The sequence below is a fragment of the Henckelia pumila genome, chromosome 2 (genome assembly GCF_033568475.1).
Source record: "Henckelia pumila isolate YLH828 chromosome 2, ASM3356847v2, whole genome shotgun sequence".
In the NCBI taxonomy this organism is placed as follows: domain Eukaryota; kingdom Viridiplantae; phylum Streptophyta; class Magnoliopsida; order Lamiales; family Gesneriaceae; genus Henckelia; species Henckelia pumila.
In genome coordinates, this window is record NC_133121.1 from 133,013,859 (window position 1) to 133,028,840 (window position 14,982).

The 14,982-nt window shown below is 40.6% G+C and overlaps 1 protein-coding gene across 1 annotated transcript; it reads right to left on the bottom strand.

Moving 5' to 3' along the window:
* Positions 1-9,535: 9,535 nt before the first annotated feature.
* Positions 9,536-10,652, bottom strand: LOC140878443 (uncharacterized). The gene is made up of 3 exons (XM_073282045.1): positions 10,455-10,652; positions 10,191-10,355; positions 9,536-10,072 (listed from the first exon to the last, which is right to left on the bottom strand). Exons 1-3 carry the CDS (start codon positions 10,650-10,652, stop codon positions 9,536-9,538), a joined length of 900 nt encoding a protein of 299 aa, XP_073138146.1.
* Between the last annotated feature and the right edge of the window lie 4,330 nt (positions 10,653-14,982).

Genomic DNA, 14,982 nt, shown 5'->3' on the forward strand with positions numbered 1-14,982 from the left:
TACCGAATAAACTTGGAGCAGCAAGAGGTTTTTTACTGGATAATATGTTCTCTGTTCCTTCTTGCTCTTGTTTTATCTACGTTTGCTTTTAAATTTTTGTTATTAGAACAGGAAGCGCTTGGATTCTACTCTCCAAGATTTAGAAGAAAAGAAAAACAACAAGAAAGAAGCGGTTTGTAACCGTCTAACTTTTCAAATTAATTTGAGTTCTATAGGAGTGTTTATATCATTTTTGTTTTTTCACATGCGATTAAGCTTTCTAATTTGTTAATTCATCTCTTACTTTTGTTCAGTTTTGTTTTTTCTCCTTATGAATTAGATTGCATAAATGTGTTCTATATATCTTCAATTTGCAGATATTTATAGTAAAACAAAAAAATCCAATCTCTACATTGATGAGTTTAGGTGTGAAATTGTACTTGATGCTCGATTAGAATAACAGTCCTTGCAATGAACTATCATTTTGTAGGTGACTAATGATAATTGAGATTAAATATGCATCCATGAAATGACCGAGTGGTAAATACTTGATAATTTGTTATGAATGGTTTTGATAATTTTTGTGTTATAAAGGACTTATCCTTCAATTTTTCAAGTAAATACTCAATGATTGGTTCTTCCTGAATTTTTTGACTATTTTTCATGTGAAAAGGACTTATCCCCGGGGATCATTTGTTTTCTGGGATTGGTTTTGGGAAAATGAGTCCAAAAGGATTGATTTATAGCTTTGGTGCTAAAGGGACTGTTGTTCTGGCCGAGCACACTGCTTATTTAGGAAACTTCAGCACAATTGATGTACAATGCTTGCAAAAGCTTCCTTCTAACAGCAGCAAGTATACTTACTCATGCGACGGTCGCAAGTTCAATTTTATCCTTCTAACAGCAGCAAGTATACTTACTCATGCTTGCAAAATCTGTTACATTTATTCTTTTTTTTTAAGTTTACTTATGCAAACTATGTTCTAAAGGTTGAGCAGAGGCACATGCAATACCATCACCAGATGTAGATTTAATTTCTTTGTTCAAATAAGCAGGTGGAATTGGATCTACAAAGGCAGGTTTAGCCATAGATCTTTAAACAATCTCGAAGTAATTCCGGTGTATAAATTACTCAATACTGGGCCAAATCAAATTTGCAAGCAAAAGTTTAGGTGAAGAAGACAGCTTTGGGACATGATGAAAGGTTCAAGACTCAAGTAGGTTGATAATCAGATTCGACATCAACGGACTTCCAAGTATATCAAGATTGATGAATAACTTTTTTCTAGTGTTAATTGAGTTAGAATTCGATTATTTTATTTTGTATTGTCTTTTGGGTAGTATGATAAAGAAACTCGTGTATTAACTCTACGAGTTGATTAGACTTTAAATGGTGTTTAGTTTGTTGTAAAAACTTGGTTCTTCATTTGCATGAATGAAATTGAAAGTTTGTGTTTAGTTATTCGTTTTCAATTCTTCGTTTAGTTTATTGAAGTTTTTGTTACATTTGCATCATATGAAGCTATGTATGATCAGATAATGTGGTACTGTCAGCAGTTTTGCACAGCGTGCGTTTTGAGCTGTTGATATCTCTTTCCGCAGCGTGCATCGCCGACTGTTGATGGTACTTTCCGCAGTGTGTATCAAGCGCTGCAGATGGTACTTTCCGCAATGCGCAGGTGCATGTTGCGGATGTGACTTTCTGCAGCGCGCAGATGCACGCTGCAGATTGTACTTTCGCAACGCGCATTGCACGCTGTCAATAACTTCTACTATCAACAGCTTTGAATTTTGCAGTATGCACTACGCGCTGCCGAAAGCAAATTTGCCCGCTGCGGAAAGTAGTTTTTGTTGTAGTGAATTCTATCTATCTATCTACTATAATAGTTGAGTCCATCATAAAAAATATTTTTAGTGTGGCAAAACACACCAAATATCCTTCCACTTTTACCTCCATTATGCAATAAACAACTGTGTGCTTATTTATTTATTGACATTTGACACTACCATAACACAAATCTCAATTCCCACTCTTTCTCTTGCATTTCACGGGGCCGGCGGTTTAATAACTCCAATTTCAAATTTTGAAAAACTATTTGCGTCAAACAATTCATACCACACAATCTCATGTTAGTTTTAATATTTCATTTTCATTTATTTATTTTAGTTTTTGTGATGGGTTTTTTTTTTACTCCAGTTAATTGTCAAACTTCTCTTATATTTGAAAAATGGACAAGAAGATTACAACGAGAAGAAAATTAAGCACCCTCATTTCCTAGACTTGCTATACCCACGTCAATATTTCTCTTTTTTTTCAATATTTTCATGTGAAATCTTCATACGTGAGTTCTTACAGCATTTGCGTAATACATGTTAATTATTTGGATTTTGGCTATATTTTTTTTATTCCTTTTTCTTTGACCAAAATTGTTGCTTGAAGTTTGATGTTAACGATTGAAAGTAGGTCAATTTGCACACCAGTTGTTTGATATAATGTGTCAAACATACAGTATAACTAACAAGTCTTCCTTTATTTTGACAGTGTGTAGAGTGTACGTACCAGGAGACTTTAGAAAGCATTTGTTATTAATTGTGGTGTTGACAAAAGGTGCACAATTTTTTCTTAAAAAAGAAACACTCATTCTTACAAGAATTCAGTCGTTTTTTGTCCTTCCCGAAAATTGAAAAGAAACCATTCACGTTAGGATCGTAAACAGATAACTCTAGACTCTGCCTTACGTAAAGTTGCCAGAGTACAATGATATTCCACAATCAAGACAATTGGCTGAATCCCGTGAAACCATTTCATAGAAGTTCATTGATCAAGTTCCTTGCCAACAACTATCGACTCCGATCTCTTTTCATTTGTTTTGGGTATCACCAAACCTAGTCTTTGTCAATCACACTAAAGCAGAGCACCCAATTATGGAAGAGCCTCCTTAAAGGAGGGTAGGTTAGTCAATCCGGCCCGAGACGCGTTCGTTGACAACGTAGGAATTCCTACCTTTTCATATTATCTATTAAGACTTTTGTATAGTGCAGACATGAAATCGAATAGAATGAAACTACAATGAAGTTTTTCTCAATGTTGTTTGCAATATGCAACTCTATCCGTTTTTTTCTTAGTTTTCTTTGTTCAACATACTTTATTCAAAAGGCTTTTAATGTATTTTTCTCGGTGTTGGTGTCTTTAATTTATGTCGTGTTGAGGTTCTCAATGTTGTTTGTTCAACCAAAGGTTACTTTGAGGTTCTCTCTCAGATTTGGTGAAGTTGAACTATCACTAAACACTAGATCGCTGGATATTAATTTGTTTAAAAAATAAATAGGCCCTGGATTTGTGGGCGATTTTTCGTTACACTTTAGTGAGACACAAGTTTGTAGCTTCATTGTATTCAAGAGATGGTTGGGATCGAAACAATCGGAAGAGAATCTTGCATGGAAGCCAAGTTCCGGAACTTTAATTACTCTCGAAAAATATGAACATAGGGATTTTGTGGGTTTTCTCACAAGATATTTATTGTATAAAATATAAGGATATTCAATAAATATATTGTATAAAATCAATTTATTGTGAATAAAATTTTAATTTTATCCATGGGACAGTTTTTTTGTATTTATTTTTTCTCAAGTACAACAGCAAATAGAAAATATTTGGATGTTATATTCTCATTTACGCTGTTATTAATTTTTGTCATTATTCTTTCCAATAATTTTAATCAAAATTCGAATGTTTAATTGTTTTTAGTGTTTAACTGTATTATTTATGTAGATGTAGAAAAATTAAGTTATTATTAAATTTTTTGATTTTTGATTATTTTTATTAACTGCTTGGGTGTTTTTTTTCGTTATTAATTCACATGTTTGAATTTATATAAATGTGTGGTGTTTATATAAATACATGATAAAGTTAAATTATTTATTTATAGAATCAAAATTTTTTAAATCAGTGATTGATTGAGTCTTGACTCTTGATTAAAACAAATAAAGATTAATATATTACATATATAATCCAAATAATTAACAAAAACTCCACATTAAGATGGGGAAGAAAACATCATCTACATATATTTTACACCCTCCCCCAATTTACATTAGTCTTCTTAGGCCAAAAATTCCAGTCAAAGCCCTCCATCATATATACATATATTTACATATATATGCTTGATTGGTATATGAGTTAATGAGCCTTCTTAAAAATTCATGTTTTCGATTAACCAATATTTATTTTTAGTTTATAAATTCATTATTACATATTAGATACAAATTTTTATCTCCTAAATATTATGATTATTAATTAATCAATTTAAATATATGTCAATATTAATTTGATAAAAAAAATGTAGTGTTACATGTCCAATTAAAGTTATGACCGTTTTCATAATCTCGTTTCTTGATAATTCAGTATGTTGAATAATGTTTGAATTTAGAGAGAATAATTTTTTTGTTCATTAGCTTTTCTTATTTTAGTTTTTGATCAATTAAGTTTTCAAATTTTGATACAAATGCACTATCTTTGTTCTTGAAATTAGGCTTTCCGTTCTATAACTGGACCAGTAGGCGATCCCGTTAAACATTAAAAACCGTCGCTCAAAGCATACATAGTATGGCTTCATGTATGGTTAGTTTGCAAATAGCCGTGAAAATGTAGAGATAACAATGTGAGCTCTCATTTTTGTATGCAACTCAAACATGGTGATCGAGTAACGAACAAGGGCAAACGCCATATTGCAAATATATTTCCCGATCTCATTAAGCAAGGAAAGCTCTACCCCTCTACCAAACATAACATATCTTCTTATCAGCTTGTGTAATATTTGACATCAAATGTAATTGATATACCTCAATAAAGTGATTTCCTTGGATGAACTGAAGAAACGCCTCCAACAAAAGATGAACTGCTGCTGACCTGAAATCACGAACAAGAGTGTTAAGGGGGGGCCGGAAGGTGTTCCGGCGTATCCCCTCCGACGCTCAAGTCAGATGCTAGGATAGCGAAATATAGAGAGTGGTGTGTGCACGCGAGTGAAAATTAGGATTCAAATAATGAAAGTGAACTTGATATTTATAGGAGAGAGCTCCGTATTTACCGCTTACCTTCCTTATCTAGAACCCGAGAATCCCAGGATCACGATCCCGAATATCTAGGCTGAGATCTTGCCCGAATCTTGTTTTAAACACTGATCCTAACATCCTAGCTGGCTCACCAAGGTTGCCAAACAAATCTACCGAGCTATCTCCCTGCTGACATCAGAGCTGAGCTCCCGAAATTCCCGACCTGCCATGGCCGAGCTGAGCTCCCAAAATTCCCGACCCGAGCTGGTAATGATGGTGGAGGAACTTGGCCGAGCTCCCGAGCTGAGCTCCCAAAATTCCCGACCCAAGCTGGTAATGATGGTGGAGGAACTTGGCCGAGCTCTCGAGCTCCCGACCCGAGCTGGAAATGGTAGAGGAGCTTGGCCGAGTTCCCGAGCTGGACTCCTGAACCGGTTTTGGTTGATTAGAGATGTTCCTTTTATATTAGGGTCATCGATGAGCTGAGGTGGTTTCCTATTCTCGGTATCACAAGTCCCTCCCATAAAAGTCGAATTGAGGTCTAAGACTCGAAATTTGTTTTATTCTGAGATGACCCTAAAAGAATGCCGACCTAAGGTGCCTGCTGAGCCCTGCTGTCATTCTGACAATCATTAACGGTAACTTTTTGAATTCCAATGAGTCTGAGCCGTACACCTGTCCAAATTCAACGGCTCGATTTAACCCGAGCTTTCTATAAATAGCCTCTTGCTGTCAAAATTTCATTTTCACTTTCTCCACTTCTTCCTTCTGTAAATTCTCTCTTGAATTCTTTTTTTCCAAGCTTTTCCGCCTTCTTCCCTTTTTCCAAGTTTCCGAGCTTTCTAAGTAAGTATTCCTTTCATGGCTACTTCTTCCCGAGCTCATTCTGGAAGCTCTGACGAAGTATTCCGTGAGGTGGATCGATTTGATTCCCTCGCTCTAACTCCCGCAGGAGAGCCTTTAGGCCAGGACCCTGCTCATGCTTCCCCTTCTGCTCAGGAATGACCTGGGCAATGACCCTGAAATCCCCGTGATGCCGTGGTTTGAGCAATACCCATCCGAGCTAGATGCTTCGGATGAGGACAGGATAAGAGCTCTCTCCCACGCCACGGATAATTATGAATTCATCATTCCTGACCCTGAGGCCCGAGCTGACCATCCTCCGGAGGGGTATTATACCTTTTACTTAGATCAGTTGGAGGCCGGTCTTAGGTTTCCTCCCCACCCCCCCCCCCCCCCCCCTCCACTTTCAATAGCTCAGCCGTTACTATGAGCTTCATTTAGGGCAGTTCACTCCCAATTCCTTTCGCACTTTGTGTAGTTTCGTTGTCCTCTTTAGGACTTTAGGATATGATGTAAATTGTTTTACCATTTGTAATTTTTTGCTTTCCAAACGTTCTGAGGAGGGCCCCTTCTACTTTTCTTGCCGACCTAACTGCAAGTTTTTTAAGGGTTCTCCCAACTCTAACAAAAATTGGAAAAACTCTTTCTTTTTTGTTCATCCCTCCGATGATTGGGATATATGCTCAACTTGGAGGGATGCTCTCCCCCTCTTACCTGTTCCCGCCCCGGGCTTCCGTAAAGGGGAATTGTTTACTAGAGCCCAAAGGGCTATAGGGGGAAGGTGCTTTGATACTTCTGCCCTTCTGGCAGAAGATCTGCTCTGTCACCATGGGCTCAGCTCGGCCGATGTTTCGGTCCGAGGAAATTTAGGTATGGCCCTTCCCCCGCCCTTGCTCCTACTTGTTAGTCATATTACTATCATTATTTCCTGAACTGACCTTTCTTTTTTTATATATATAGAAAAAAGAGTCATGGACGCTGCCATGAAAAGAATGCTGGGGAAGAAGAAACGGCTGCCCCACCTGGGAGCAAGACTGAAGGGAGCTTCGTCAAGCCTAAAGCCCTTTCACCCCAAGCTGCTAGTAAGTCCAAGCCTTCTGCCCCTCACTCCAAGGGCTCAAAAGGCGGGCCACATCCAGCCATCGCCCTGAAGTGGTAGATCTGGACTCTGGGAAGTCCTCTATTCCAGAGGTGGTGCCCCTCCGCCAGTTCAGGGCGGATAAACCTCAGACTCCCGTGGTCCGATGCAGGACCAATTTCTTTGAGATGTACCACGATGCCCTGCGCATCGTGGGGGTCGGCCCTACTCCAACGGCTGGATCAGTCCTCCGAGATATGATTTTCCAGGCTGACGCCGATTATGTGAAGAGCATTGGATGGGCTGAACTGATGCAACGCTCTAACACTGCCTCTGCTGAGGTAAATTTCACTTAGCCTTTATTTTATGTTCCTCATTTATGCTTGCATTTACCTACTCTTCTTCCTTTCCTAGGCTGTCGTCCTGAATGCCGAGATGTCCCTCCGAGCTTCCATTGCTCGCAAGCAGCTTTCTAAGGAAACCCGGAGTTATGAGACTCACGTTGCTGAGCTTACTCAGGCTGCAGAAGACCTGAAACTTGCTTCTGAGAAGGAAGTGGCCAATATCCGAGTCCAGATGGAGGAAATGAAGATGGGCTTCCAAGCTGAACGACTGAAGCATCAAAATGAATTTCGGGTCTCCGAGTTGCAGAAGGAAAATCTTCGGAGCGAACTCAAGGGGTCCCAGGATCAACTTGCTCAAGCCCTTCAAGAACTGGAAGAGTTCTGATCTGAGCTGTCCAAGGGAGCTGAGGGCTTCAAGGGGGCCTTCCTGAAGTCCGATGAATTTATGGACGAGGTGGCTGCCCAAGCTTATGGCTATCTATCTAAGGGGTTCGAAGGTTGTACTCAACAGTTCAAGGCGGCAGGTTACCCTCCTGAAGGAACTCCCTTAGACTTCCTGGACCCAGATGGGTTTGCTCTTTCCCTCACCTCGGCAGAAGCAGCAAAAGAGGGTGGGGGTGAGGATGAGCATGGTGAGGATGAGGGTGAGGGCGATAATGAAAGTTAGTTCGGGGTTTTTGTGAATGTAAAAATTTAAATTTTTTGCCTTCTTATGCCAGTTCATTTGCTTTACACTTTCCTTATTATTATCATAATTCGAACTGACCTCTTTAATCTCCTTCGGTGAGCCGAGCTATGCTCCCTAAGGGTAGGTAAGATAAACATCTAAACTAATACTAACACTCGAAGGTGAACTGAGGTGAGCTGAGCTCCTCAAGGGGAGCATAATAAACACAAAATAATACTAACACCCGAATGTGAGCTGAGCTGAGCTGAGCTGAGCTCCCGGAAGGGAGGCAAAATAAACACTTAAAAATGAACCAACACCCGAAGATTTGCTGAGCTGAGCTCCCAGAAGGGAGACAAAATAAATACTTAAAAATGAACCAATACCCAAAGGTGTGCTGAGCTGAGCTCCCGGAAGGGAGGCAAAATAAATATTGAAAATAATACTAACACCCGAAGGTGAGCTGAACTGAGCTCCTCAAGGGGAGCATAATAAAAACAAAATAATATTAACACCCGAAGGTGAGCTGATCTCCCTGCAGGGAGCAAGATACATACTTAAAAATAAATTAACACCCGAAGGCGTTGAGTTGAGCTGATCTCCCTGAAGAAAGCAAGATTCATACTCTAAAACAAATTAACACCCGAAGGCGTTGAGCTGAGCTGAGCTTCCTACGGGGAGCAAGATACATACTTAAAAATAAATTAACACCCGAAGGCGTTGAGATAATCTGAGCTGCCGGAGTCGAGCCGAGCTGCCAGAACCGATCTGAGCTTCTGTAGCCGAGCTGAGCTGCCGGAGTCGGGATTCTGACCTAACCTGACTTATGTTCCCAGATTGCCTGAATTGGCTCCCGACCTGACCTAGACGATGTTACCCGAGAGCTTGAATAAGCTCCCGACCTGACCTGGATGATGTTACCCGAGAGCTTGAATAGACTACCGACCTGATCTGGATGATGTTACCCGAGAGCTTGAATAGTCTCCCGACCTAACCTAGATGAGGTTACCCGAGAGCTTGAATAGACTCCCGACTTGATCTTCCCCTGCTCCAAGTACTAAATGTGCTCAAGTTGAAATGTGACTAAGGTGATGAGCTGAACCAAAGTCAGGGGCCTAAGAGGCGTGACTAAGGTGATGAGCTTAACCAAAGTCAGGGGCCTAAGAGGCGTGACTAAGGTGATGAGCTGAACCAAAGTCAGGGGCCTAAGAGGCGTGACTAAGGTGATGAGCTGAACCAAAGTCAGGGGCCTAAGAGGCGTGACTAAGGTGATGAGCTGAACCAAAGTCAGGGGCCTAAGAGGCATGATTAAGGTGATGAGCTGAACCAAAGTCAGGGGCCTAAGAGGCGTGACTAAGGTGATGAGCTGAACCAAAGTCAGGGGCCTAAGAGGCGTGACTAAGGTGATGAGCTGAAGACATGAGCTGAACCAAAGTCAGGGGCCTAAGAGGCGTGACTAAGGTGATGAGCTGAAGACATCAATATTTCTGAAAAAATAACTGCTTATAGATAAACATAGAAGGTATCTTGCATGGATTACAACTTAAAGAAAAATTGAACTTGCAACATTTAAGAGTAATATTTGCGTAAATTGTAAGCGCTCCAAGGTCTCTTCAGCATCTTCCCATTTGAATCCTTCAAGTAGTAAGCATCCGAACTGAGCCTCATCACCATCTTATATGGTCCTTCCCATTTAGGGTCGAGCTTCCTGACAGCCACCTCCTGAACTTTTCTCAGCACCAAATCTCCTACCAAGAAGCCCTTTCTGCGCACCCGACGATTATAGGACCGAGCTATCATGTTCTTGTACGCCTCCATTCTGATGGCAAAAGCTTCTCTCTTTTCATCCAGGAAGTCTAAGTCTTCCATTCTCTTTTCTCCATTCTTCTCATCGTAGAAAATGATCCGAGCCGGCTCTTCTCCAATTTCTGCTGGCAAGACCGCCTCATTTCCATAAACCAGACTAAATGGAGTCTCTTCGGTCCCAATTTTTGGCGTAGTACGATATGACCATAACACGCTAGGGAGCTCTTCCACCCAATTTCCTTGAGCCCTTCCCAAGCGTGTCTTCAAACTTTGTACTAAGGATCGGTTAGTCACTTCCACCTGACCATTGCTTTGGGGATAATGGACAGAGGTGAAGTGTTGTTGGATCTTCATCTCTTTACACCATTCTTGCACCCGAGCTCCTTGAAATTGTCTTCCAAATGAGCTTCCTAGGTACCCCAAATATGCATACTATATTCTTCCATATAAATTTCAGCACTCCCCCTTCAGTAATTCGAGCCATGGCCTCCGCCTCCACCCACTTAGAAAAGTAATCAATAGCGACCAACAAGAATTTCTTATGGGCTGGGGCCGAAGGGAAGAGACCCATAATATCCATTCCCTAGTGATCAAAAGGACACGCTGCCACGATTCCTTTCATTAACGCTGCTGGCTGATGCTGAAGTCTGCTATGTCGCTGACAACTGTCACAAAAAGTCACCAAATCTATGACACCTTTCAAAATAGTAGGCCAAAAATATCCCGCTAAGAGAACCTTATGGGCTAGAGAATAAGACCCCAAGTGATTGCCACAACACCCCTCGTGTATCTCCTTCAAGACATAATGAGCTTCCTTAGGGCCTAAACACTTGAGAAGAGGTCCAGAAAATGACCTCTTATAAAGAACTTCATCCACCATCACAAAGCGGAGACTCCTCTACTTCAACCGATATGCCTTCTTTGGATCCTTTGGTAACTCATCCTTCTCCATGTATTCCAAGAGCTCTTTTCTCCAATCACTCTCCTCCTGAGCTAATGGTACGAGCTCAGTAGAGGGTGTTAATTCCACTTGCACAACTACCTCCATGTTTTTCCAGTTATGAAGTGAACTAGTCATCTTGTCAAGAGAATCTGCTTTTTCATTGCTTTCCCTCGGAACTTGTTCAAACATTGCTTCATCGAAGAGACCCCGAGCTTCCTCTATTGCCCTCATGTATTCCTTCAACTTTTCATTTTTGACCTCATATGTTTCATTCATCTACTGAGCTACTAACTGCGAATCAGAGTAGAGGTGCACCCAAGCTGCCGCGGCTTGCTTTGCTGCTCGAAGACCGATTAACACAGCCTCATACTCTGCCTCATTATTAGAAGCTTGAAAATCCAACCTAACTGCCAATCTGATCTCATCTCCACGAGGGGAGATCAAGGGCACCCCCACTCCACATCCTTCCCTATTAGAAGAACCATCAACGTATATTTTCCAAAAATCCTCTACTTCCCTATGTATCGTTTTGGCCAGGAAATCAGCTAACGCCTGAGCGTTAATAGCTGACCTTGGTTCATACTAGATGTCATACTCACTGAGCTTCGTAGTCCATTTCACCAATCTTCCCGAAATATCAACTCGAGTTAATATCCTCCCAATGGGGCTGTTGGTCAGCACCACAATAGGATGTGATAGAAAGTAAGGTCTGAGCTTCCTTGCTGTCATAACCAAGGCCAACGCTAGCTTTTACACCTCCGAATACCAGAGTTCTGCACCCTTAAGGGCATGTGAGAAGAAATAGATAGGGTGTTGAGCTGCTCCCTCCTGCCTAATAAGTACTGAGCTGACCGACCCTTCCAAAGCTGATAAATAGATGTACAATGGTTCACCAGAAATTGCCTTAGCCAACACAGGGCGTTCAGCTAAATAGCCTTTTAAGTCATCAAATGCCTTCCCGCATTCATCATCCCATTCAAATTTCTTAGCTTTACGAAGCACTTTGAAGAAAGATAAACTTCTATGGGCTGATCTTGATATAAATCGAGACAAGGCTGCTATCCTTCCTGCCAACCTCTGAACTTCTTGCAAATTACGATGAGCAGACATGGATCGGATAGCCTGCACCTTCTCAGGATTGGCCTCTATGACCCTCTCAGTAACCATGTACCCCAGAAATTTACCTCCCCTAACTCCAAATACGCATTTCTTCGGATTGAGTTTTACCCGATACGCCCTCAAAGTCGAGAAAGTCTCCTCCAGATCGGCCAGCAATCTCACATCATCCTGAGATTTCACCAGGATATCATCCACATAGACTTCCACATTTCTGCCAATTTGGGAGGCGAACACTCTGTCCATTAACCTCTGATAAGTGGCCCCTGCATTCTTCAAACCAAAAGGCATCACTCTGTAACAAAAAGTTTCATGAGAGGTAGTGAAACTTACTTTGTCCTGATCTTCCTCCGCCAAAGAAATTTTGTGATACCCCTGATACGCATCCATAAAGCATAAGTACTGATGACCTGCCGTAAAATCAACCAATTGATCTATTCGAGGCAGTGGATAACAATCTTTTGGACATGCCTTATTTAAGTCTCGAAAATCAACACACATCCTCCACTTGCCTGAACTCTTAGGGACAAGGACCACATTTGACAACCAGGTAGGGAACTGCACTTCCCTAATGTGACCTGCCCTAAGGAGCTCATCCACCTCTTTCTTAATAACTTTATCTTTTTCCGGTCCAAAGTGTCTCTTCTTCTATTTTATCGGTCTCACTCCCGCAAGAGTGTTGAGTCGATGATGTTGGAAAACGTGTTCAGATCAATTAAAAATTGATACCCGGTGCAGCGGAAGTTTAAAATTTTATTTTATTATATGGAACGATTCCATATATGGGTATCAAAACTTTTACGATTAAATTTGTTCAAGTAAAAATAAAACACAGTTAAATTTTTACCTCGTCAAGCAAAGGCTTGATCGTGGACTCCAACAGAATTTAATCTGCTCTTCTTGTAAATCCCGGGAACCGATGACAGTCACGATCTATCTCCGAAATTAGATCCACGAACGAAAAACAAAAACCCTCTGATTGACTGCACTAGAAATCAATCAGAAGTTTTACGTAGAGAATAAACAGATATGATCTGTTAATTCGATTTGTAATTTTTCACAAAAATCACAAGTCGAATTTTCTCTAAAAAGGGATAGAGGATTTCGAAAATCCCCTTGAAAATTCTAGAGTGTATTTTTGAAAATTGCAATATACAATGTGTCTAATTTTCGAACCCAACACCTTTATTTATAGATAATTTCTAGTTATAATTGTATCAGGACTCTAACTCCTTAAAGCCCACAATCCATAACTTAATCCCAACAAGCCAAGCCTGTTGTTATAGAAATTAATATAAAATTCATCGTGACTCCGATTGATAAACTGATTTCACCAATGTGCACAGAAACAATTTCTGCATCTTTTAGAGTCAAGATAATTTTTCTGAATTCTAATTCAGTGATTTCCAAAAATGCTCATCCCTATGTCATTTTAGGAAATCTCACTCCCTTTAGTTAAGAAGTCCAACTTCTCTTTCATTAAATTTAACTATCTCTACGGGGTTTTAGTAATCCATTACTTGTGTAACCCTCAATAGTTTAGGAATACAGCTAGCCGTGGGCTCACAACTCCTTGTGACTCGGAACAACAATTTCCGACTTACCCATCGAATCATGGTAAAAGCGCCTAGCAACATCGCCCCATGATTCCCTAGGTATTACTGATAGTGACTGCAAGAACCAGTAGATTTTGGTTAGCATACAGTACGGTCCCTTTATTCAAATATCCCGATCGAATCAACAACCATTGGTGCATCGAGAGTCGTTCGAGATTCGATAACTATGCTTAACATCTTGAAGATCTATTAGTGACATCGCATGTGTTACTAGGAAAACCCATTAACCAAAAACACATCATGTACTCTGGCCAGAGATTCGTCACACTAATATCTCCTCAGATCGCATAGGATATCCACAATCGCAAGTATGTGGTGAATCCTTGACAACAAAGCATCGACTCCTATATGTGTCGTAACTGTACCCAATCCCGACACCTGATGACCCCAATAGAGTCGGTAAACGAGTCAAAGTACAGTACTAGCATATAGAGTCTCAATGGTGTTTCAAGTAATAAGGACTAATGGTGTACAACCAAAACCGCGGACTTTATCCACTCGATAAGTGATAACCACTTGGAAAGTCCGAATAGGGTAGTTCGATCATTCATCATATGAATATCCATTTGCATGCTTTGAACATCTCTATGTTCCATACCAATGAAACATGGTACTCGACATCGCAAATGCTAGTCTCAATCTCGAGCGATCCTTATCCTTATTTGCGGACGGCTCAATTGACTAGGAACAATTTAGAATATACAGTGACTATAAGATGTGTTTCATGATAGCCATCCCCATGTGCTACCACATCTTACATACGCTATAGTATATTCAAGGTCTTTATCAAAAAAACAATAGTACATCATAATATAACAATATGAAGAAACATAAAGTCAATGCCATTATAAAAGTGTAAATTATATTAAACAAAATATTGTTTTACATAGAGTCATAAAAGCCCTTAGCCACAAGTTGGCTAACCGGGCACCCACTCTTTCAATCTCCCACTTGCCCTAAAGTCAACTAGTCATACTACGTAATCCCATTGCTTCGCGATGTTTGTCAAACAATGGTCCTGGCAAGGGCTTAGTAAGCGGATCAGCGATATTGTCTGTAGAGGTCACTCTCTCAACACTGATGTCTCCTCTTTCCACGATCTCCCGGATGATGTGGTATTTCCTGAGTACGTGTTTGGACTTCTGATGAGACCTTGGTTCCTTTGCCTGAGCAACGGCACCCGTGTTGTCACAGTACACCGGGACTGGACCAACAGCTTCAGAAATTACACCCAACTCTTGGATGAATTTCCTTATCCAAACCGCCTCTTTAGCAGCAGCTGATGCTGCAATGTATTCTGCCTCAGTGGTGGAATCCGCTGTGGTGTCCTGCTTGGAACTCTTCCAAGAGACAGCACCGCCATTGAGCACGAATATAAATCCAGAGGTTGATTTTGAGTCATCCACGTCACATTGGAAGCTAGAGTCGGTATAGCCTTCCAACTTCAATTCTCTCCCTCCATAAACCATGAATAAATTCTTAGTCCTTCGCAAGTACTTAAGAATATCCTTCACGGCTTTCCAATGCATTTGACC

Bases quoted from the DNA above. Each gene is read 5' to 3' on its own strand.
- LOC140878443 (XM_073282045.1), bottom strand. From the start codon at position 10,652: ATGGTGGATGAAGTTCTTTATAAGAGGTCATTTTCTGGACCTCTTCTC. The intron at 10,356-10,454 runs GTGACTTTTTGT...TTTGATCACTAG, and splicing joins TGAAAGGTGTCATAGATTTG to GGAATGGATATTATGGGTCT. The intron at 10,073-10,190 runs GTACCTAGGAAG...AGCAATGGTCAG, and splicing joins ATATAGTATGCATATTTGGG to GTGGAAGTGACTAACCGATC.